Here is a 24,538-nt window from a genome sequence, read left to right as displayed (position 1 = left end):
TGACAGACATTTCATCTAATTTTCAGTCAATTGCTATATAATATTTGTACATAAAGGATCTGTCATTTCAGGAGAGCGAATACTGCAAGTGGCAAGAAAACTGCTGTTTTTACACAACACTACACAGACGCTTGTCTGCGGACCTTAAGAACTCCACAATCTTGCTTTAATTATTTTTGAGAGTATGAATAGACTTTCTGAGTTACACAAGCAAATAACTAGCATAGACAGGAAGCAATTAAATCATCTTGCATAACAAAAACAAAATTGTTTGATAATAGGTGTTACCAGGCTGGCAGACAACGACAGTGAATGATCCCGGACAAAAGTAACAGCGGAAGCTTGTATTTCATTATATTAATTCTCTCTAGTGATACTGGCCTGGTTGCTCCTTTGGCAGTTATCAATACTGGATTATAGTAAGTTTGAGGATCGGCTGTGTCCCGTCTGAGTGTCAACATCTCTCTTGTGCTTTTTCCACAGGAGGGTCATAGTTGAATAAGTAATCTTCAATGCCCCCCCCCCCCCCCCCCAAAGAGGAAGCCATATATGGGGTTTAAGGACACCTTATCCTGTCCAAAAGTAGAACTGATTCCTAAAGCGACCACCAGGAAACAGAATTCCACCTCATTCTGGGCTACGAAGAGGAACAGCCAACAAAGTGCTGCCCGATCTGAAGCACATTTATTCTTTTCACACAAAATATGTTTTCTCATTCCTGAGCACTGTGTCTGAATAGTTATTTAGCATGTTGCCCTTAATGGAAGTTAGAAGTGACTTTATTTCCTTTCTTTCTTTTGGATAATTTATAGCAGTGTGGGTTAAAAATAAATATATTTTTTTCTCGACCATTAAAAGATAGAAAGCCAAAAAAAAAAAGCGTGTCCTTCAGTCTTGCATTAGCATTTCCCTCCAGCTGAAAGTGTGATTGGGTCCGTGTGTCAGAGGCAAGATGGGTGGGTCGACCAGCTGCCACACCCCAGTGTCTCCCATTTCTTCACAAGCACAAAAACCCAAGTAAGGAATCTGCACAAAGAAGACACAGATGTTTCATGTTATGTGAGAAACAGACATGAAGACGGGCCGGAAGTAAAAAGGAATTTGCAGCTGAAGCAGCAAACGGACCTTCCGGACAACTTGGACAAAGTCCTTTGAGTTCTGCGGGGTGAGGCCTTGTATCTGGCGAGTGCAAGCCTCCAGGGAGGAAGCATGGGCCACAATAAGGACCGTGTTTCCTGTGTGTAAGAGGAAGAGAACAGAGATGCACAATCCAAGGACACTGCTATAGCTTTATGTTTATAGAAATGGCTTATAGTATATTTTATATATAGTACAGCTGGCCTAGATTCCATGCAGACCTGTTAGTGTTTACCTTCTAATCAAGGAAAAGTGGATTATTTTTGGCTACTTAGCGTATTTTGAGATGGAAAACCATCTTCCATAATACAGTCTCCTGGTCCAGAATGGCTGATATCGATTTCCGTCAAGCATTAAATACAGGAAATACTACGATCGTTTAAATTAGACTTACAGACCCACTTGAACTCCTTCTCATACGATGGTATATATATCCATGTTTTTCTACTTTTGAAGCGTATTATGTCTTTCAGATGCATATTTGTAGGTTCCAAATCATCATAAGCGTACTTGTCAAACAAGTCGTCTACTTTTATAACATGCAGCAGAAAAGGTTACCCAGGTTGTTGCACTCTGCCAGGATCTCACGGGTCACTTGGAAGCTCCTGCCGATGTAGGTGTCATAAGACTCTGACACCACCAACTTACTGACGGGAATATGAGGTCTAGGGACAAAACAATAGAGCATGTTGTCGTCCTCTGCTGCAATGTTGGCATGAGCCTGCCGGCGTTGCTGTGTACCTGTATGTTGTGTCCACACTGAGTTTAGCAGCAGCAAGCTCAGACGGGGGGATCCAGGTGGGTAAACACGTGCCTGAAACCCATTTGGTCCATTCAAACAGCCCAGGCTCCACACGGATTTTTGTCTTTCCGTCTTGTTGGAGACCTGAGCCAGAATCAAGGAAGAGAGAAACCATCAGAGAGAAATACTTTGGGACTGTAGATTTCAGGTTTCAGAGCCAAAACTAACAAAGACAATCTAACATTGTCATGTGGCTGACGAACAAGAGGCATCAGTATACGACATATTCTCTTTTTAGTCGTGAGTAGTATAAATTGTTTTGGATAAATGCTAGGAAGCCTCAAAAGCAATCCTCATTATGGTTCATTTATCTGTAACGTTTTGGTGAAACTAATACTGGAGGAAAAACTGAGCGCTATGATGCATGTCTGTGGACTTTCATCAGAGCATCAATCAGGCGATGAAGAAGAGATCCTACCCTGCAAAATGTGCTGCGCAGTCTGGACACAGCGAAGAGAAGGAGAGCAATACACAAAGTCTACTGGCTCGTGGCTTTCCAGAAGAGCTTCACCTAAGAGGCGGCGAAACACAGAAAGCTTGCGTCTTAAATCAAATCAATCCCAACTGATCTTAAAAACTCAATAATTTATACACATTAATCACTTGGAGGATCACCAATAAACTGTTTATCTGCATCTACTGACCAACAAGCCGGGCCTGCGTGGAGCCAAACACAGTAACAGGACAATCTTTATCAAAGTCCCGATGACCTCCACTTCTGGGCGGCAGACAAGACGGCATGTTGAGATTCGAGCGAATGTATCGACCTACGAAAAAAAAATCAAACGAGACTTTAATGGAGAAGGAAACACCACAATACAAAGTCACATGTAATACATGTGGATTAGAATGAGTCAACCCTTGCTAGCATGCTAACCTTTGGAATCGAAGCACTGAGTAACCCAGTGTTTTCCAAATACCACATCCATCCTCTCACCATGGCGACAAACAAACAGCCTCATCTTGGACAGGGAGGACCGACTAGTTGGCCTCGATACCTGATGCACAAAAAAGGATTTTAAAGTGTGAGGACCAGCTTTAATCTTGAACTCTAGCCAAGAGCCTGAGACATTCTTATTGAGTGTATGGACAGACTGCAGTACCTGCATAGGAGGACAGAGACCGGTCAGGCCGGGCGGATCCACAAGACTGTCGAGTAGGCTGTCATTCAGCTTTCCATCGAACAGCAACCCGCTCACAGTGCTGCCGGCGTTTGATGGAGAGGCACAGTTGAGAATGGAGTGAGACCTGAGGAACACATAAACACGTTGTCCTGTGATAACATCGAATACAACACGGTTTTATGCAGTGTGCTGAGAAAGAAAGAAAACGTGGACACGGTGTGGGAGAAGCAGCCCAGGCTGAGTTAATCGAGAAGCAGACAGAGGGGATTCATTGTCCTTCCGTTATCCTGAAGCTTCCCAGTCAAACCAGAAACATCCCATTATCTTAAGAAGCTGGAGACCTTTTTTTGATTGGTTGTTTGTTTGATTTTCCACAGGATGAGAGTCTGAGGACATTTCTTGCAGGGGTTGGATTTGGGAACAACCAACAGTTGATTGCATTTCGAGGCAGATCTGGGTAGCAAAGTGAATTCTGAATCATTTCCTGCTTTCTTTCTTACGCGCTGCAAGAAAGTTACCATCATGAAAAAGTATTGATCAAGTAAAAACGCAATAGTCACAGGTGTAGACAATTCATGATGCAATCAAATTTAGGTCGGCTCCTTAATCAGCATCGGGGTGATTCACATCAAAGTTGAAGAGGTTTAACATGTACTGGGTCATCGTTTGGCAATAGAGGAAGTGGAATCAGAATATAAACGCACAAATGATAAGAGTAGGTTTCAGGTTCAAGAAATGTGTCGTCCTTACCCGTGGACAACCCAGGTGTCGGACTCATCAGCACGGTTGACGTAGTTCTCAGGCAGCATGCCCGACAGCCCCGTGCCCAGAGAGGTGCCGTACACCCACCCCTCGCTCGCACTGTTTTGTTCCACCGGAGACATGAAGATGAAGTCTCCCGGCAGCAGCTCGAGCTCGTCGTCGTTCTGAGGCACATACGGGTACATGACTTGCAGCGTCTACAGAGGGCAGATGATGACATTAGACAGAGGCGCCATCCAATAAGCACACGGGCTTTGTATCTGCTCATTAGATTAATGCTGCTCATCGTCCAAAACTTTTAACTGAGCAGATGATTGTAAAACGAGTCGGGAGGGAGAAGCACTGAACAGAATTCACCTCGTGATTGGCAAACCGAATGTCCCTAGAAAAGAGCACAGCCAGCCAGTCACAGCCTGAAGCTATGTCCACGCTTTTGGCTAACTTTTCCAAAACTGGGAGGTGGCTGGCTTGGAAGTGGTACGCCAAAGTGACATGAAGTTGTTTTTTATGGGGCTCCACATGAACATCTGGATGAAAGACAAAGATATGTGTACAAGAATAGCATGATGACAGTAAATCAAGTTAGTCTACAAATCACAAATCAAACTGCATCATTCTCATGTGTGGCATGGGAGCACAAATCGTACCCCCCCCCCCCCTTTTTAGGCATCAATGTTCATGTATCCTATGATTTCCAATGAAGGGACAGAGACCCAAACCTGCTTTAGCAGCTGCCTCAGTAGCGAAGTCGGCAGCGAAACCCTTCAACACCTCCGCCACCTGCTCCTCCACGAACATCCCAATGAAGGTAGACGAGGTGTAGAGCTCCAGCGGGAGGGGCGCGGGCACGCGAGCCTTCCACTTAGCGACGGTGGTCTGGAGAGCATCGGACAGAGCCTCCACCTTCCCGTCAGCGCACTGAACACAGGCACAACAAAGTTACGAACCACAGTAAAGTCATGCCACCTTTCTTCTTCTACGCAAACATTTGCATTCACCATGAAGAACTGGCAGAGGGTGATGTGGGGGAAGATGTTGTGTGCTTTATTCTTGCCACAGGAGATGCGGGATTGCTGCCAGAAGTGCGACAGCTGCTGGAGCAGCGGACCGCTGGGTCGTAAATATAGCACATATTCTCTGGGCAGAGGGTCGTCCAGGAACGGGTCGTCCACGTGGGAGAAGAGCCTGAAACAACAGAAACAGAGAAAGAGAGAGAGGTGAGGGAGGGAGAGAGACAATGTCCAGCAGGGGGCAGCACTGTTGTAACGCCGCAGTGACAGCGCTTCAATAAATGCATCCTAACAAGCGGTCTACTTGTGCGTGAATAACTTGTGCCAGAGCATGCGAGTCACGGTGCACGTCGCTCTCACCAGTCACAAGCTGCCTGGACGTTCTTCCCTCCCGTCGAAACCAGAGCTTTCAGACTGCAGAGAGGGAAAGAGAACAAGGAGATCAAAGCATAGTCACAAATCAATAGTTTCTCTCTGGGCCATGTTTATGGAGGAGGAGCCTGCAGCGCTTCCATATGACAATGAACACAGGAATAACAGCCACAGGGAAATTCACAAACGGAGTTCATTAGTCCCGCTAGGGAATCAGAAATTAATTAACCCGGATTTCAAAAAAGGCTCTATCCTCTGCTGTGAACCAAAAAAAAAAAAGTTAATCAGGCTCTGTCAGGAATATTATGCCATCAGCAACACATGGCGAATGCAAATCTCTATAATTAAAGCTTAATGGAAGGGAATCTGATCAATTCTGCTGTAATCAAAGGAGTCAATGATGAAATAACCCTGTATGAGCAAAGAGGAGCTTTTTGACAGCTCAAACTTTGAGTTTTATCATATTAAGCCCTCTTGAAAGTGGTAGAAGCATTAATCACAATAATAATTATATGATGCATTAATAGAAAGAAGATAGTGGCCGCTCAGTCAACCAATCAATCGCAGCGCTGACTTCCTTTATGCAGCACACTGGTCTGTGGGGGCTAAATAGTTAGCACAAACGTTCCACATATTTATCAAAAGTATCTAAGTATATTCTACAGTACACAATTAGGATTGCAACTGGTAACTGAAAGTGCATGTTTATCAAAAACTGATTCTAAACTAACTAAAAGTTAGCACTCCCAGTTGTAACATCCTTTTTTTATTTATCTGATTTTATCTTATTAACAATGTTAATACAATAATAAAAATTTTGTGACATATGAAAGTGTTGCAATTTTCTCAACAGGAAATTTCATTTTGAGCATCGTCACCACAGCTTTTAAACCTTTAAGACGCAACCGCAGCGAGATCAGTGGCGTCTCAGTTCAGCAGCTCTTATTGAATGAATTGTGTGAAAGAAAACAAAAAACAACAAATAGCACAAATCCAATGAGAATTAATCACCAATCATGAGATCATAAAAAAACAAAACCTCCATAATGATACTGCGTCTCTGCAGGCGGCACAGCTTGTCGCTTCTCTGACGGTCCATTCAAATGAGCACACGCTAACAAAGGACTTCTGGTATTAAAGCAGGAAGCGTTGCTTTCTGCACCGCTGCCAGGGCCACTGTTTGGAAAAGATAAAGGCACGCTATCGTGTCTCAATGTGCCACGACGTCAACAGCATTCATTGTGCTGCTCCATCAGTCAAAATCAATGAGTTATTTTTACATTTGCCCCACTGAGAGGGTCCTAGATACAGCAGAGCCCCCCCCCCCCCAAGTCCTGAAGCAGTGAGTCCTGATAGAACACAGTGGGAATGCTGAGGATAAAGTCTTGTAACAGATGGCTCACACACACACACACACATAAATGTGCACAAATATAAGCAGGGGTGAACCTTAAGTGTAAGCAGCAAAGCCAGGGGCACAATCAAAGCCTGGATTATGGTTTTATGGGCTTAATTGACCCATTTTAATTTCAAACTTTATAAATACAGTCGTGCATGTCGAAGAAGGTCACAGTTGTCCTGGTGCAGGATGGAGATCCAAAGGCCTGACAGCCTTACAGACACAAGCTTCGTATTAAATGATAATGAACTCTCAGGACATGCAATGATAGATAGATCAGCGGTGGGAAATATTTTGTTCCAGCAGTGATGTCTGAAACAAAAAAAACCTTCGGTATTATTTTGAAGATGGAAAAAAAAACTGTTTGCGGCGAACATTTTTAGTTTTATGGCTGCAAAATGCACAAAGAGACACTGAACTCTCTCTGTCGACATTTAAAATTGATTGAAGCCAAAAATTAAATGATGATAGTTGATTCTAACTCAAATTAAAAAAAATATAAAACACAGCTACTTCCTGCGTAATCCCTGCAGTGTCATCTTAATCTGGAAGCCAGGTAACTCTGCTTTTAAACACAAGCTCAGGGGAAGATTAGAATTTAAAATGACCAATGAGAGTTAGTGCTACGTGTGTCTAGAACGCACCGACTCAAAGGTCATCCATGAGTCAGCGCATTCTCTGATACCTCATGCACTGCCAGAGAAACGCACGGATGAGGCGGATTGCAAAATGAGAAGCTTTTTTCTTTGACTTCCTGCGAGGCTGTTGAGGCTCATTGCACTCTATTCTGGCACAGTGCATCTTATTCCAGATCAATTTCCTGTTTCACTTGCACTGCTCACTGATTGATGAGCTTGTTTTACAGAGATCATAACAATCATCTTTTGGAACCTTTGGGCAAATCATGCACAGACTGAACTATTGCAAAAGTCCTTTAAATAGTTGCACCGATTAGTTTCAATTAACTATTTGATGTTATTGAAGCTGATGAAAACTGTTGATTTTCATAATTCAAAGGAGGAAGCACACAGATTAGACAGTCGGGGACTAATTGAAGGTAATGCTAGAAAGACGGTCACCATTATCAGATTAAGGCTTTTGTTTCATTTGGACATGTGACAGAAAATATTGGAAACACCCTTTAAATTATGTCACATTTAACCCTGCAGTTTGAATATTCTGACAGTTTGCATGTTAAAAGAGGAACTATTTATGGATTTTCATTATGCACATTTTATTTTTTTGGCACCGTTTATTCGAGCTGACCCTTTACTATAACTGGATATCGTCCAGGCTGCAGGAGAAAATGATCCGTTTGTATCTAGAGATCTGTGCACAAAACACACGTTACACTTGCGTTCTCCCGAAAGCCCCTCCCTGACTCAGCTCCGCGGGCAAAACAACATTTCCTGTTTACCAGTCGATATCCAAAACTAACCACTAATAGCAGGGCCGAGAGTCCTGCTGCTGTCCCAACAGCTGAATGCACCCAAAGGCGTCGCCTCCCTATATCCAGACGAGGCCTCTGGGTAAGCATTTTATGAATCGACTGCTCTGTCAGAGTGAATATTACACACAGAAAATACTGTCCACACAAATGTCCTGTCCAAAATCATACAAAAATATGGTGTGAAATGCGTGTACAGTTATGTTATAGCATACACACAAGTCTTTCCTTTTATCAATCTTTTTTTTAAAACTCTTTTAACCTTTTCGTCTCTTGAGGTTTGAATGTATGAACAAAGGTAAGCTACAAATGAATTGCTCTTCTGGAAGTTGTCTGAATCTCCCCATTTATTTATTTATTTTGGTCCGCTTTAAACGGACCAGACTTCTTTTCCTCAGATAGTCCGCTTCGGTTGGGCAGGTGTGAAAGCTGTGAAAGCGAACCCTGGTCTGCCTGAAAACGTGGGTCTCGGTTCGCTATAAAAGCAATAGACGCACTAAAAGGTGATGTAAAAACACAAATCATTGTCTGTCATTTATAAACAGCCAAGCCACTAAAACAACCTCAATCAATCGAGAACACCACCCAATCACTTTTGTGCGGCATCGCAATAACCAACACCAACTATAAAGTAGTCGGTTCCTTTAATGGAAAATTACCTTCAAAAAGAAATGCCCAACACCAAAAGCTGAAAGGCCAGATTAAATCTAGTTTGTTAAACCCATACACAAACTAGAAAAAGTATTGCTGCTACCATTTTTGACTCGTCTGCGCTACTGAGAGCATTAAATTAGCCAGTAATAGCTTTAAAGCTCTGCTTGAGGTCAGTTAAAATAACCAGGCAGTAAATACAGCCCTTTTTGATTGGCTGCTCTTAGCAATGGCAGCGAGCATATCGATTCACTTTGTGCAGAGACGGGCTACAATCCCCATGTTCGTCCTACACCAATCTGACAGCTGCCAAATGGCATCTTCATTTTTACTATCCACACATTTCCATCCAGCTACAAACCAAATACAAACTGTCTTACAATCTATTAATGCAGCAGGGGCTGCTGGAGTCAGCAACATCAGCTCTCGTCTTCTGAAGCTCTTGTTTCAAGGAGACAAGGAAACGTTTCAGTTTCAAACTTGCCTAACAGAGCCGGCTGTGTGCAGCCAGTGTCTGGAGATGGTCCTTTCCCTTTTCGCTTCATTGTTTCTGTAGAAGAGAGAGATGGAGCTCGATGCCATGAAGTGAGCTGTGATTGGGCCTTTGTGTGGCTTGTATGGATGTTAATATTCTTCTGCACTGGTTTTTTACGCCCAACAGGATTGTAAGTTTGAACATATCAATCCAATGCACAGTTTTGGTAAAAGCTACATCAGGGGAACAGTCGGTTTGTCTTTTCAAGAGAAAATTGTGATGTGAAAATGTGTGCGAGCTCGGTCGGTATGCCGAAATGTTTCCCCCGTCTGTAAGTGACGTGAAGTGTCCCTCTTTCAGCCACCGTCAAACCATCGTTTCAGCAGACTGAACGCTTTTCTAAAGGTCACAAGCCACTTCCGGAAATGGGCGACTTCCTCTTGGCTGACTTACAAGCTCAGAGTTCGTTCTTATAAGTTGCACTCACAGCCAACAAAGCGTCACATGTATGTACAAAGCGTGTGCTGCAATTATTATACCGAGTTCAGCAAAGCGGCTTCCAGATTAGCTTGTTGTTTGTTATAGTCAAAGAATAAAGGAGAGCTGATGTAGGCAGGGACAGGCTCACGTCGACGTCTTCTTACACAAAAGGCATAGGGGATAATCTCATCCAGATGTGTAACGGATTAGTAATCCCAGGGGATTAGAAGTCTATTTGAGAGGCACAAAGAAACAAAAGACAAACATGCGATAGATTAAAGACAAGCTTATCTGTGTGAAGTAAGGTTTGCATAAAGACATCAGACTCAAAAGTTTAATTCACACTGAACACACTGAAAAAAGAGATTTTCTTCCCGTGTTGCCATTATTTTATAGATCGGAACTAAATAGCAACTGAGATAAGAAACAATGATCTTAGAAGGAAAATGCACTTTGATTGGTAAAATAGATATTCTAGAAATAAACTGAATTTCATTGAATTCATTAGATATCATCACACGTCATTGTGTGATGATATCTGTCCAACCTAGTCCAGGCGGACTAGGTTGGACCCACAGGCCCTATTCATAGGATGATTTACTCATTTCATTAAATACCTGATCAACAAGATTGACATGTAACACACGTTTGCTTGCTCCAGCTTCCCAAATGAGATAACGTGCTGCTTTGCTCTGTTGTAAGCCATTGTAAAATAAATGTTCTGTTTTGTACTGATGGTCATTAAAAAAAATTTTTTTTAAAGTGTCACTTCAGCCGCTTGGAAATTGTGACATGCAAATAACTTAATAGTAGCCTCCGGTTTCTACAGTCAACACAAAACCAGAGTGGCAGTTACGCTGATGGATTGGCTTTATGCAAATTATTTAACCATCTCACTTCTTATCCTGCACTTATCAGTCAAACATGCTTTCATACTTGTGCTAACCCATCCATCCATCCATCCGTTTTCTTCCGGCAAGCCAAGGTTGGGTCGCAGGAGCAACAGATGAAAAAAGCTTATTCCAAACATCCAGCAACATTTTCCAGTTCCTCCTGGGGGGGGGGGGGGGGGGAGGTGTTTCCAGGCTAGACGAGATTTGTCATCCCTCCAACCAGCTCTGCTCTGCCTCGGGTCTTGTTGTTGGATGCACTTCAGAAAAGGGAGGCCACCCTTGAGACTTCCTAATCAGACTCATGAACCACCTCGACTAACTCCGTTCCACATGAAGGAGCACGAAGTCTACTTTGCGCTCCCTCTGCATATCCAGGATCCCCGCCCACATCTCTAAGGCCGAGCTCTGCCACCCGGCAGTGGGAAGCTCATTTCAGCCACTTTTGTGATCTCGTTCTTTCAATCTCTGCTCGTAGCTCACGAACAAAGGTGAGGGTTGGAGCGATGCCTTTGCCTCCGTTGACTGTAATACTGCTGACACGGAACCTATTTTTGTCATTTAAAAACATGCAAACTGACCCGTAAATCGGGCTCCAAATCAATACAGACTCTCTGATCAAAGTCCTTTTGCTTAATTTTCAACACACCGCCAACAGCTATTTTAAAACATCCCATGATATGCTCCATTGCCTTACAGACAACTTCTCATCGGGTTCAATGTCCTCTACATCTTGTTAGCACCAGAAAAGAATAGCAAGGCTTCAAAGCTTTCATTTCGCTCACCTGTTACAGTCACTGCAACTTATGATCTCTAACTTTCTGGTCACCCACTTCCTGTTTCCTCACGCAAACATTTCCCACATTATTATTCCGTATTGCTGAAAGCAGCAGTGAGTGAAGCTACCAAGATCTGTATCCTGCCTCGTACTTATTCATTCATTTTCCAACCGCTTTGTCCGTTATCGGCTCGCGGGCCAAGCTGGAGCCTTTATTTGTACCCGAAGGTAGAACTGGTTTACAGCAGTTACACTTCAACTGTAGTCTGCTGCTGGTTGCAGCGTGTGCAATGTGGGTGAAGTGTCTTGCCTAAGGACACAACGACAGTGTACACATGTGCCTGAGCCGGGGATCGAACCACCAACCTCTCGATCACAGGACGACCCTCTCTACTGCGCCACCATCGCCCTTGTCGTCGCCTATCTCAGCAGTTAATGGGCGAGAGGCGGGGTACACCCTGGACAAGCCGCCAGTCCATCACAGGGAGTCTCGTAGTTAAATTAGTATATATATTTATCAGGCAAATGTATTCAGCAAGTAAACTTAAGTTTGTCTACTCAGAAAATCAGCACAGGCTGGAACCCCAGCGCGACACCTTTTATCCAGTTTTCATGCGTTTAACTATTACAGCCACAAACACGACATTTTAAACTGCACAAAAAAATTACGACGCGTTTCCAGGACGACCTTAGATAATCCCAAAAATGAAATTGTTTTTCATAAATAGCTGTCTAATGAATAATGATGCTGGGTGTAAAGACGATCAACTATATTTGGGATGGACTATATTGAGGCCAATACAATAAACAAAAGAATCAGTATCTCGCCAACACTGGGGAAAATAAAACTGAAGATGGTGTTTGTATTCTATTCTGCCATTTCGGTACTAAAGCGACCAAAACTAAAGGAGGAAGGGCAAACTTAAGCTATGGAACAAGGAAACTCTGTGTGTCGCTCCAATTCTCGGCCTGACCAGTTCCGAACTTGCTTCCAATCATGGGACAAACTCCTGTCTTATCACACCAGTCAGTTCTTGAATGACGAGCACAAAATCCACCCAGAAGGGTTTAAGAATGCATTTTGTAAGGTGTGTGTGTGTGTGAGTCTCAAACACACTGAAACCCTTGTTCTCTGACAATATGATGATAAACTACTATACATGTAATTGTCCCTCTTCTCTCACCGCTGTAAAGGGAAGATGAATATTAGATCAATTCAAATATTTGTTCCAAAACATTGTTCTTAAGTACCTTAGGGCAATGTTTCTGGAACGCTGCTGAATCAGAGACTATCTGCATGGTGGAGATGTTCCACAAATGGGATGAGGCATAAAGTGTTCTACAGTCAGGTGCACTGACACCTGAACAAACACGCTGAAAGTCGAGGATGCTAAATTAGCCCACTTTATTATAAATGTATATCCTCAAATCAAAGCATATTGGTGTGTCATCAATAATAGATAGGAGTCTAAAGCCAGTCCCTCATTTTGTGCCCAGTTGTTCGTTAGACAGGTTGACGCCATTAAAGCCTTGACGACCTCATCCCGCTTTGAAGGCTCTATTTTGGAGACACTGTATCTGTCTGCTTAAAAAAAAAAAAGGAACGATCGCTCAACACGTTTGACCTGGAAAGCAAAACGGATACCTGTCAAATGTTATTTATTAGTGCGCGTCTCTTATTTTGCCTGCAGATACAATTTTATATCCTGAAACTGAGGCCCAGAATCAATTAATAGATCTTGAAGGAAATCATTTTTCTCTGCTGTCATGGAGCCGAGTGAACTTTGTCAGATTTATTTTGCTACCGGAGAAACAGTGATTAAGGCACGCTTGCACATACAGGAAGGATTTTGATTGAGGAGAGGCTGCTTAAATTAGTGCTACATATATAATGTAGTGAAAACAGGAACAATAGGAAGCGACATTAGGATTATGGGATTAGATATTTGGAGTTCATATGTCGACAGACGGCGGAAGAAAAACCTGAGCCAGGCAGATTTGAATAAATATCTGATACCTTTTCCTCGTCTATCAAAGACTGTATTTATAGAAAAGGATTCGAGATGCATAAAAGAAGCAGTTAAATATTCTAGTGGTTGGAATCTAAAACTTTTATTAAAAGCGGTTTCATTTTCTTTAAAAGAAAAGGTAAAGTTGAGCTTTATAAAAAGCCTCTTTTATATTGTAGATATAAGAACATGCACGCCCATCAATCTCCCAGTCATGCAATTCAACACATTTATCCTTTAACATCTGTTTGTTTAATTTCCTCTCGACATAAAATACATGACACAACTACAAAAATCTGCAAGGTGTAAACCAAATACCGAAACGTCTGTTGGACTGCGCTACTGTGATGTTTGAGCAACCAAACACTAGTAATCAGTGAATGACATATTTATTAGGCCGCACATTGTCATTTTAAAGCAATTACATAATGCAAAAAATGACATTCACGGCCAAACACTGCTTGTTTCCTGGCAACTTCCTTCACTCAAGAATGAAATAGTGCAACTGTGAAGCAGGCAGGAACGCCAACAGGATCAGTTTGGATGAGAGCTGGCGAGTAAAATGTATCACAGTACATCTCTTTTTTATTTCCTATTATATATATATATATATATATATATAAATAAAACATAATTTAGCAATCCTGCTAAAAGACAAACAAACTGCTCAAAGTGCCTTCATGGAAGTAATAAACTATTTCTGAATATACATCGTGTTGAAAATTACAAAGCCATATTGCTTTTATTTACACAGTGAGGGAAACAGGAGTAGACCTGAATATGGCGGCATGTACCCCTAGTTGGATCGGTGCATGATTAGATCCAATCCCAGTACGAGATCCACGTCACACAACCGTTACTGCTTCTCTAGAATGACCCAGGCAGTTGGTGACATGTTTTGTTTTTTTCTTCAAGCCACCCCACAATAGTAGTTAGATCGTTCCAAATAAAGGCCAAAAGTGTTCTATCTTCACTCAACGAAACGACCGTGGGTCGTGGTGATGGTTCGAGCGTCCTGGAGTCGACCTTTCTTCTGCTTTTTGGTGCAGCATCAAACACGGAGGTTTTTGGAACTATTCTGCAAACAGGAGTTTGTGAAAGTCGATGCATCACTTGAGCGTCTGATGAGCATCCCTCTCATAAAGGATGCTATTCGGGTGGAATCATTCTGAAACTTCAGCAGTCGGTGAAGAAACACTTTGTGTTAAATGTAGCAGGAAGAAAGAAAAATCGGTCCCACATAGCCATTTCATTTTGTTGTTCTAAACATGCAAGAAAAACCAATAAGCTGTTATAGAATGGGAGAGATGAAGGAAGTTCACGTCCAACCATATGACGTGTTAACAAACGGCTTGCAGCTGAAGCCACGGATGAAGAGTAAAGACCAGACAGAACATGAGGGATGCTGCTGCTAACCGAACCGCGGCATTCACGGTGCGTGCGGGCCGGTGCGGCTCGTACTACTCACGCCCTGGTCTTGGGGAAGCCCATGGACAGCAGCACGTCCAGAGTGGAGCCATGCTTGACGGTGCTCGGCCGTGTCTGGCGCTGCCTCCGCGGGGTCACTTTGGCGTACAGGTCCTCTTTAGCCGCCATAGCTCACTGCTCCATCAGTGCGCCAGCCTCTGGGCTCCTTCGGTGCGTCGTCATTTATTAATTAACAGAGCTAGCAGCGTTAAGCGGAAGCACGTAAAAAAAAAAAAAAAAAACATTCTCAGAGGAATCGAGCATTTTCTGCGCTGAAGCTGGATCGAGCTGAAGTCGGGGGGGGGGGGGTCAGCCATGGGAAGTCATCCCTGCTAGCTCAACCGCGTCCCCGCTCACAGGTGAACATGTCTGGTCCCCCCCGACGCACCCCCCTCACATCCGCCCCGATGAATCAAAAATCAGATGACACTGTACGAGCGTCCTTTCCGCTCGATGGTTTATTTATGAATGGGCCCTGAAGCGAGCGAGCCGAGCTTCAGCGAAGGCAGTTCCGAGTGAGCGAGTTAAAGGGACAGGACACCTTTTTGTGAGAGGACGAGTCGAATAAAACGACGCGAACGCGCCCTGGCCTCGTTCACGGGAGCTGCGGCGACGCTTGTGAGCTAAAATTAATCCTCTTAGTGGAGGACAATGAGATGGGGAAGTGTGGAGGTGGAGCGTGATTGTGGAAAAAGTTGTTCACACTTCCTGTCTCCGAAAGTGGGTGTCGACACTCGGCGCATGCGCACTTGCACAGCTAGAGGAGAAGCACGCCATCATCTGTTGCCATAGTAACTCCAGGGAGGCAATTACCTGCGCGCAGTTTATAAGAGCTTCTTGATTTTACATACTTTATTTAGTTTACACATAAATATTCGATTTTATTTTTGAAAATATGACATGGCATTATATAGCCAGATTTTGGGAACGCTTCTAATCTTTGCATTAATTAATTCCACATTTATTATGGTGACATGGACTAGCAATATATTATAATTATTTTTGCTTCATTTCCCTTTAACGTTATTGTATAGCATATATATTTGACTGCTACACAGTTCATGCTGACGGGCTGAAGACCATCTGGACGTGAGGCAGGTACAACCTGGAAAAACATAGTACAGGACCTTACAAATATCTTTAAAACGCCTTAACAATCAAAATCCAATAGTTTTACTCATGTTCGGGACTTTTGTACTCAAAGATTGTGGAAAGGCAGGGTGTGAAGTCTCATAGGTAGCAAGGGTAGCATCTCCCTTGAGCCGGTCCCGAGCCCAGATAAATGCAGAGGGCTGCAGCAGGAATGGCATCCGGCGTAAAACTTCGCCAGAATTAAGCACGCAATCGACACTAGAAGCTTGATTTACTGTGGCGACCCCTGACAGGACAAGCCGAAAGAGGAAGAAGGGTGTTAGAAAAGAAAAATTATATTTGACTTCCTTGCCTCCTTTGCCAAGTTCAGTCTTTACCTATAAACCTACAATTTGCAGCCATGGATCTTCTGAGCAAAATCGACCTGATTAAATGAACATCCTCAAACAAAGGAAAAGGTACAGTATTATCAATGACAATTTATAACGTAGCTCAACCGGTCACACAAATCTGAAACACGACCGCAGACTTACTTCAACATTTTATTAACAAATTCATAAAGCAGATTTACAGCATGTACTTATCAGCTCTAAAAGGTTCTACAAAATGAAAGGTCAAAGAATATGAAAACTTTTCCAATTTAAATATTACTGTACACCCGATAGATGAAATACACTCATTCCACGTCTGGATGTCTGGCTTCAAACCACTGTAACGTATCACCTGAGAACGTCTGGATGTCACTTCAGTGCTCGGTGGATGAGATCCGATATAATATTAGGACCGTCACGTCAGAACATATTTGACATTCAGTGATTTTACAAAGCTTCACATGATGCCTTCCAAACATGATGGTTGTCACCAGTCTGCTCACTTCAGTTTCCTAAGCTCCACTCAGTTTAGCTAATGTGCTTCAAAAGAACACCTACGTCTCACACAACTGTAAGACTACTTCAACAAATTATGAATCAAAGATAATATTCATGTCATAAAAGCAGTAATATGAGAGATTCTCAGTAATGCCAGGAAGCACAGAAACGTCAATTTCAAAAATTATTATAAAAGTTTTAAAAAATATTGTGAAATGGTTAAAAGAAAGACCTTTAAGCCACAATCATGATATTGTAGTTCTATTAACATTCCTGGGTGCACAGACTTGATAGTTGTTATGGAAAAGGTTTTTAATAATTGTATGAAAATGCGATTGTAAAGAAGGTTTTACTGGGATACTGAGTTTGTGTGCATCATAATTCAAATCCATTTTTTTCCGATAAAATAAGTACATAGTTATAGAACTCATCTTTTCCCTATTGTTGGTACGAGTATCTAAAATGAATTTGAGTTCATACATTTAGTAACAGATGCATTATTTGAACAATAAAAAAGGTTATTAGGAGCAACGAACAGCAGAGGCAAGCAGAAATACACTATCCATAAATAGAAAACCGCTGAATCTATAAAAAGATCTCTACTAGCCAATCATTTAGTTGAAAGAAAAAGAAAACAAACAAAAAAATAGCAATGTACTGCTGGTCTGGAATAAAACATTTCATTTAGCCTTGGACACTCAAACCCATCAGCATCTGAGATTTAAACAATCGTACTGGTCTAAAACCACTGACTCGGGAGCCCAAAAAAAAAGGGTGCAATAAAAACCATCAGGATTATTGTAACTTGAGACACTGGAAATCAATGCGTCGTCCTGTCGTGACATTTATTGTAGACTATACCACAAACGATGACTTCTGCTTGAAATCCCCCTGAAAACACATCACACATCAAATCAAAAAACATGTTTCCAACAGCTCTCAGTCTGTCAAACAGAAATCAGGCCTCACACAAACACAAATATCTGAAAATCGGAATAACAGCAACGCTTCAAACTGAAAACAGGCAGGTTCACACTTACATCTTCTTCTTCACCACCACCATACAATGACGGGGGCTGGTAGACCACATTGGGCTTTGATTTGCTGCCAAGAGAAAAACATGTTGATCAATAAATGTAAAGGACATGTATTTCACTAAGATACAAGAGTGAAAATCGGTTTAGATACAGCAGCATAGAAAATAAAAATATTTTTACCTTTCACTTTTCTCTGTGAAGGGAAGAAAGGAAAGAACGTCAGTTCCAATCAGTACCTGGTACAATTTATCAACATGCAACTGGTATTCACCGCTCTAGCATGGCCAAACGAAACTACTGAGGACATTTCAGAGTTTGGACAGTCTCTTAAAAACAGCTTCATCTTAAAAAGGTCCAATGATGAATGTACCCACGGAAAAAGCATCTTTTTTTAAAACCTTGTGCTAACTGTTTAAGTTAAAAAGAATTTAACCTGACAAGATAAAAAATCCCATTTATTAACAATCTCTGCATCCATTGCTGCTGCCTGGGCTGTAATCATGTTCTGAAAGTAGTTTTCAGTTTCATTTGAATGAATTTGATGTCCAGCAGGTTGACCATTCTGAAGCTGATGTTTCTGGTAATATAAACATTGAGAAGCTATTTATTAATAACTAGATAGCAGCTTTTAGGGCTGTGCAGAAAACTTACTTGGAAGATATCCTTTCTTGTAGGCATACCAAATGCCAAATCCCAATAAAGCCAGTAGCAGGAGCACAATTATCACAGCAGCAACGATTCCGCCGGTATTTGGGTCACCTTCAAGAAATAGGCCATTGTGAGATTCATCAGCTGAACTACAGTAAAATATTATAGTGCGGTAAATGAATACATTTTCATGAGAATTAATTAGAATTAGTTACAAAGAACCCAAATGATTAAATGACAAAGACGTTTGTATCCCTATGATGACTTACAGTTCACATTAGGTCGATGCCTTTGATGCAGCCAAACCAGTTTAGCTTTCCTTTTCTTTTCTTTTCTTTTTTTTTATAAGTACTTGCATGCATCATAACCCACTGACTGAAACAGGTTCTAAGCGTTTCACTTCTTGCAAAGCTCAGACTTAAACACAAGAGCACTTACGAACTTCCATATTCATGGGTTTACAGCTCTGGGGAGGACCAACATCATTGACAGCCTCGCAGTAATATTGGCCCGAGTCCATCTTGCTTACTTTAGGAAACTCCTGAGGAAACAGGAAGAAGACCATTTAAATGTTTCAGGCCATGGGGACAACTCCCACAAACATAATACAAAGTAAAAGCTTGCAGCTGACCAGGTTGCCTTTCTCCTGATTTAGAACGTAGGTCGCATTCTGGAAGCCAGCAATCTTTGAAGGGTCAGGGGGCAGGAGGACGCCATTTTTGTACCACCTGTATGTGGGCGAAGGTGAGCCGACTTCATCATAGCAGGACAGGAAGGCGGTTTTTCCCGTCGTCACCGAGGAGGGGACCCTGCACAAGGGTGGAGCCGGAGGCACTGCAGGATACAACACCCTAGTTCTCAGTAGGTCTCCTCATTCACGGTGATACAATCTCCATCAGAACATTAAGGATTGGGTGGTAATGATGCGATTAGAAAGGGGAGCCTATGCAGAATGAGATCACAAAGGTTCCTCACCTAGAACAACCAAGTTCACTCGGGCTTCCCCAAACTTGCCGTTGCCTGATACCTCACAGTCATACATTCCATTATCCTTACGGGTCACCGTGGAGAATCTCATATTATTGCCGTATTTCTCGACGCGGGTGGCGTACGATGCTGTGGGAGAATTGTAGCGTTATGAGACAGGCTTATACAATATACCGCGCCTCGTTCCACAAAAACGGTTTGAAACTTTTCAATCTGTATCTCAAAACACGCAACGCCACCAAGGACTGTGCAATAAATGACAAATGTGTAGTAGACGATAGGCACTTCATCAGTGGCAATATGCCCCGTTCTTTGAAGGTTAGGAGGTTTCAAATATTAATATGGCGTATAGCTATATCAAAAATGCATTTCGTTTTCTGACATTTCTTTTCACACTGTTCAGTCCCCAACACTGGCATGGATCATGTCTGATTCTCCAAACCGAGGGAACAGCAACATTTTGAAGCTACTCACCTGTCGGCTTTCCATTAAAAATCACATACGTCATCGAGCCTTTGAGATCCTGAAATTTCCATTCAACTCTGGCATCAGCACCAAAGTCTGCTGAATATGAGCAGGTAAGGTCAGTCCCTGGAATGACACAATTCACAATAAATACATTTAAATAAAGCATCAAACAGCATCAAATCACAATAAAATGTATGTCATGGTCCTTTCCAAGAAGAGGCCTATCATTTATTCCATATTTTAAACAGGCAGAAACAACGAGCAGATCCTAATCCGTTAATTGAGAGATGATATGAAAACGGGAAAGAAAAAGAGACGTATTGCATGGCGGCATCCGGCTAAACCATTTCTCCTACAACAACCGATAACTGTGATCGTCACTGCATCACCGAGAGAATAGAGTCCAATCTCAATTCCTCTTTTTACCTTTAGTTTTTAAAAGGGACTCTTGATTGTTGACTTGCCCCTCCAAACAGAGTTACAAAGGGTAGTCGCTGAAATTGTTTGCCCACTAAAAGGGGGGGGTTCTCTCATGTTTCGCAAGCTCTCCTCGTCCGGAATGGCTGATATCGATCTCCGTCAAGCAATAAATACAGGAAATACTGCATTCACACAAAAATCTAGGCCTCTTCTCATCCTGATGTGCCGTTTTGATGAACGTCCTCTAATAGCCTCGAGTACCTAAGTTTACAGGTACAGAATATTCGGTCAACGTGTGATCGTTTGCTGATTATGGCTGAATTAAATTCTGAATAATCCGACATTGCCGATGGCATGATAGAAAATCGGCAGCAAATGTTTCGTGTGTGGAGGGGGAAAAAAGTGATTTGGGGAAAGTCAAAAGTGAATTGTAGCTTTCAGATGCGTATTCGTCATATTTTAGGTTGAAAGCCAAGTTGATTACAAGAAAGGATGGGAGATAAATAAAGCTTATATTAAATGGGCTTGGGAACACTTTGACAGTAAACAGAGCTAGTTTAGAAAGAACCATTTCATGTGCCTCGATTAAAATCAGGACATACCTTCATTCTCTTTCACTCGAACTTGTGATTTGCTAGTTGTGACAGAGAAGCCATTCGCACCTGTAGATAAAAAATATATAAGTTGAAGTTGCATGAAAAAAATCTCTACGTTATTAGGAAACAAATTTGACAGTAGATCATCCAAACACAATATATAGGAATAATAAGTACAACATGACTTATTACACATGGCGAAATGTTGGTTATAATTTTACAGTGAGCAGCCTCTTGGTAAATTTGAACCATGTTTATAAAAAATAAAAAAACGGATGGCATGATTTGTAATTTATTAAATGTACTCCAATTAAAGACATTTGACTGGAAAACTGTAGCGTTTAAGAATGGGACTGGGGAAAGCATTATTTCTACAATTGAGGAGGTGAGAGGTGGAAATAGCGAGGAACTGCATTTCCATAGACGATCAGTGCTTTGTCCAACAGACCAGGAGGCCTGAAATGACGAATGGATTTGCAGAATAAAAAATAATTATCAACTGCTTTGATAATAACTTAAACATTTTTAAGCAAAAACGCAACAACATTCTAGTCGCAACTCCTAAATATGAATAATTTAACCGATTTGTGTTTTATGACAATAAAATGAACGTCTGAAAGAATAAAACTGACTATTTCAGTTTGAAGAAGGATTATCTAAGTATTACTTTTTTCCAGTAAGAAATTGTCAGTTTTTTGTTATTTTGTGAAGTTAATCGGCCAAATTATTAAATAAATGAAAAGCGTGGAATTGCATAACACAACCCTCGACATACACTCTGTGCATGCTGAGAGTGTCGAGGGTGTGGACAGAAAAAAAAAAGTCTGTTCATTTCAGCCTGCTGGTGCAGAAAGCTTCCGGTGAAACTGTGGACAAGTTAGCTGAAACTCTTTCTCGGCACGCGAGTGAACCATCAACAGAAACACGACCTGGATGACGCACGACGCACAGAAAAGGCAGTTATTAATGAATCACTCAAAGTTCAAAAACAAGTCATCCATTCTGCCCACTGCCACATTTACTCAATGAAACACAAATAAAACTTTAACCTTTGTGTCAAACTCACATTTAAATATTACATCTTTTTTTTTTTTCATGGATTCTTAAACAACCATAATAAGTTTGACGCTTGACGACCATTCTCAGGTGAGAGAAGGCAGCAGTTTTGGTTTGAGTCAAGTGAAACCACATTCGACTGCTCCTTTGTTTGAGCACCTTACAGGTTTCAGAGAAAAAACAGCAAAGAACTAAGAAAACGTGTTTGAAAGCAATACATTCCTACATGCAGTAAGATGCACTGACTTTAGTTTAGTAAAATTAAATTTATACATAATGTTAAAACGAGGGAATCCCATTTAATGGACGACCGCTCCTGAATCCCAGGCCCAGGCCCGGGCCCGGGCCCGAGGTTCTCTCGGTTCATTTAATGAGTAACGGCGCTTTGTCGGCTTCCTCTGGTGCTCAATGGCTAAACATACACCTGCTGCTAGATACGATTTTAAATGTTCTAAAAAAAAAAAAAAAAGGGTTTTACAAATTCACTCACCTGTTGCTGCGAGAAAGAACAAAGCCGCCGGAAGCAGCCCGCTGCTGGTAAACATGTCGAGCGTTCGGACCTTTGTTTACAACGCAGCCCCCCCCGATGAACAACAACAACAAATAACACCCACTGACGTCCACAAAACAACAACAGCCGGGCGACTTTTGCTTCCTATTTTCTAATCGACCGTGTCGACGTCTCTGTTTGTAACAGCCGGCCCTCCCCTCACCTGAGAAGGAATCCACCCAGGTGACAGGTACGGCAACTTCCGGTAATCGGATCCCTGGAGGCGCGTGGGTGACGTCAGAGTGGAAAAACAGGTTCGACTCGACTGAAACTATTACAAAGCGCACAAAGACAGCTTTGTCATTGATTAGTGGGTTTTTGTGTTCACTGCGTTATCACTCTCGGTGAGGGAGCTCGAGCAATGGGAAGAGCTCTATATAGACTGTCCTGTCCAGAGATACAGTTATTAGAAAATATTATAGCATGATATTATTAATTAAGTATTAATTTCATTACAAAATATGATGTAACCAAAAATGGTTAAAAAATCCTTATCTTGCAAAGATTAAAAGAAATACTAATAAAAATCCTATCATGGAAATCTGTCAGGTGGTTGGTTTTTTTATTATTCAAAGAACTTAGATCCCATTAAATTTTGAGAGCAATCCGGATACCCATCTGGATACAAAAATAATAAAAAAAATAAAAAAATCTAATCACTTATAAAGGAGGCTTAAAAAAAAATTTTTTTTGTAAAATATGCATTCAATTCAATCATGAAACATCACAGTCATTAAGGGGTCCGATATGTATATGTATCTCTATATCATTATCAACTCACGCCACCAGAGTGCATCAACATCACCTCCAGCATAATTCACATTCGTCATGTCATCATTACATTCACATGTAAATGGTGTTTAGTTCATTTGTTGATCATTGAGTCTAATTATTCATCATATGTTACAGCAGCGTCTTTTGCTGCCGTCTCTACTCAACTATCAGCACAAGTAAATAGAGCATTCTTTACATTATCAGAGAAAACATTGAACCCAGTAAATCATTCATTCATCTTTTTAAAGAAGAAGCTGCTTATCACGGTAGTTGCTGCAGGCCATCCCAACTTGCTATGGTTGAGAGGCGGGGTAACACCTCAGACGTGTCACCAGCGCATCATGGGGCCGCACAGAGACAGATAACCATTCACGCACTCACTCCCACACTACAAACAATTAGGAGTATAATCAATTCAAGCGAGGGAGGAAAACCCAGAGAACATACAAACTCCTCACAGGAATGGAACCCGGGACCTTCTTGCCTAGTCAACAGCGCTACTCACCATACCACCATGTAAAGCATATTCAGTGTAAAATTATAAATAAAATCTGGAAATGTAGATCTGTCACAACTTCTAGCATCGACCTACTAACAAACTGTGAATTTGCAACAACCTTCAGAGATCAGGATCATGAGAGTCAGGCACAAGTGAGAGGCAAAAATGGAATAGAATATAATTTATTGTTCGTGCACTGATTAGTGAGCAGTCAAAATCAGATTCAGAGCTTTTATTTTTCAGTTTATCATCAGATTAAATCTCACAAAGTGAAGTTTTTTTTGGCCTACCCACATCCTCTTGAGAAATACAAATCATCCTCTGTCTGGTGACTGGCATAAGGACGCCTCTCTCTCTCTCTGCCTTCATCTTTTGGCAGCCAAAAGGAGACATAAGGAACAATTACAAATTTGCAGTTGAACAAAAAACATTTTTCTTTCCTTAAAGAGTGAAGAAAATAAGGAATAACAGTCTGAGATTTTCAATCAGAAAAGTATTTAGAAAAAGCAGTTTCCATTCCTCTGTAAAATCTCTCCTCGTCCTTTCACAACTTATTCAAACTTGAGGCTAAAAGCTTATCAGATTTTACTATATTGGGTAAAACTGCTACATTTATTGAATGCATTTATTTAATATTACAGAGAATAGATTTAAATTGTAGGATTAAGACACATTCATGCTTTATACTTATTGCTCTATCAGGCAAATCTATGTGATCCAATATATTCTGTTGCATAGA

General features: G+C 41.7%; 2 protein-coding genes across 2 annotated transcripts; both read right to left on the bottom strand.

Moving 5' to 3' along the window:
- Positions 1-673: 673 nt before the first annotated feature.
- On the bottom strand, positions 674-14,932 carry ubash3ba (ubiquitin associated and SH3 domain containing Ba). Its single transcript, XM_068744585.1, has 14 exons — positions 14,805-14,932; positions 5,196-5,249; positions 4,824-5,010; positions 4,545-4,743; positions 4,183-4,352; positions 3,814-4,022; positions 3,043-3,187; positions 2,817-2,937; positions 2,584-2,706; positions 2,358-2,450; positions 1,879-2,023; positions 1,696-1,802; positions 1,126-1,235; positions 674-1,026 (listed from the first exon to the last, which is right to left on the bottom strand). The coding sequence occupies exons 1-14, from the start codon at positions 14,930-14,932 to the stop codon at positions 889-891; spliced, it is 1,929 nt and encodes a 642-aa protein (XP_068600686.1). The 3' UTR covers positions 674-888.
- A 1,492-nt stretch (positions 14,933-16,424) lies between these two features.
- f11r.1 (F11 receptor, tandem duplicate 1) lies at positions 16,425-22,644 on the bottom strand. The gene is made up of 10 exons (XM_068744517.1): positions 22,467-22,644; positions 20,927-20,986; positions 19,911-20,027; positions 19,425-19,565; positions 19,081-19,283; positions 18,888-18,990; positions 18,453-18,560; positions 17,982-17,994; positions 17,805-17,868; positions 16,425-17,655 (listed from the first exon to the last, which is right to left on the bottom strand). Exons 1-10 carry the CDS (start codon positions 22,519-22,521, stop codon positions 17,620-17,622), a joined length of 900 nt encoding a protein of 299 aa, XP_068600618.1. The 5' UTR covers positions 22,522-22,644; the 3' UTR covers positions 16,425-17,619.
- Positions 22,645-24,538: the final 1,894 nt, after the last annotated feature.

The sequence above is a fragment of the Brachionichthys hirsutus genome, chromosome 10, assembly GCF_040956055.1.
Source record: "Brachionichthys hirsutus isolate HB-005 chromosome 10, CSIRO-AGI_Bhir_v1, whole genome shotgun sequence".
Classification (NCBI taxonomy): Eukaryota; Metazoa; Chordata; class Actinopteri; order Lophiiformes; family Brachionichthyidae; genus Brachionichthys; species Brachionichthys hirsutus.
The sequence above is the reverse complement of the archived record's forward strand: the minus strand, read 5'-3'. Positions and strand labels throughout refer to the sequence as shown.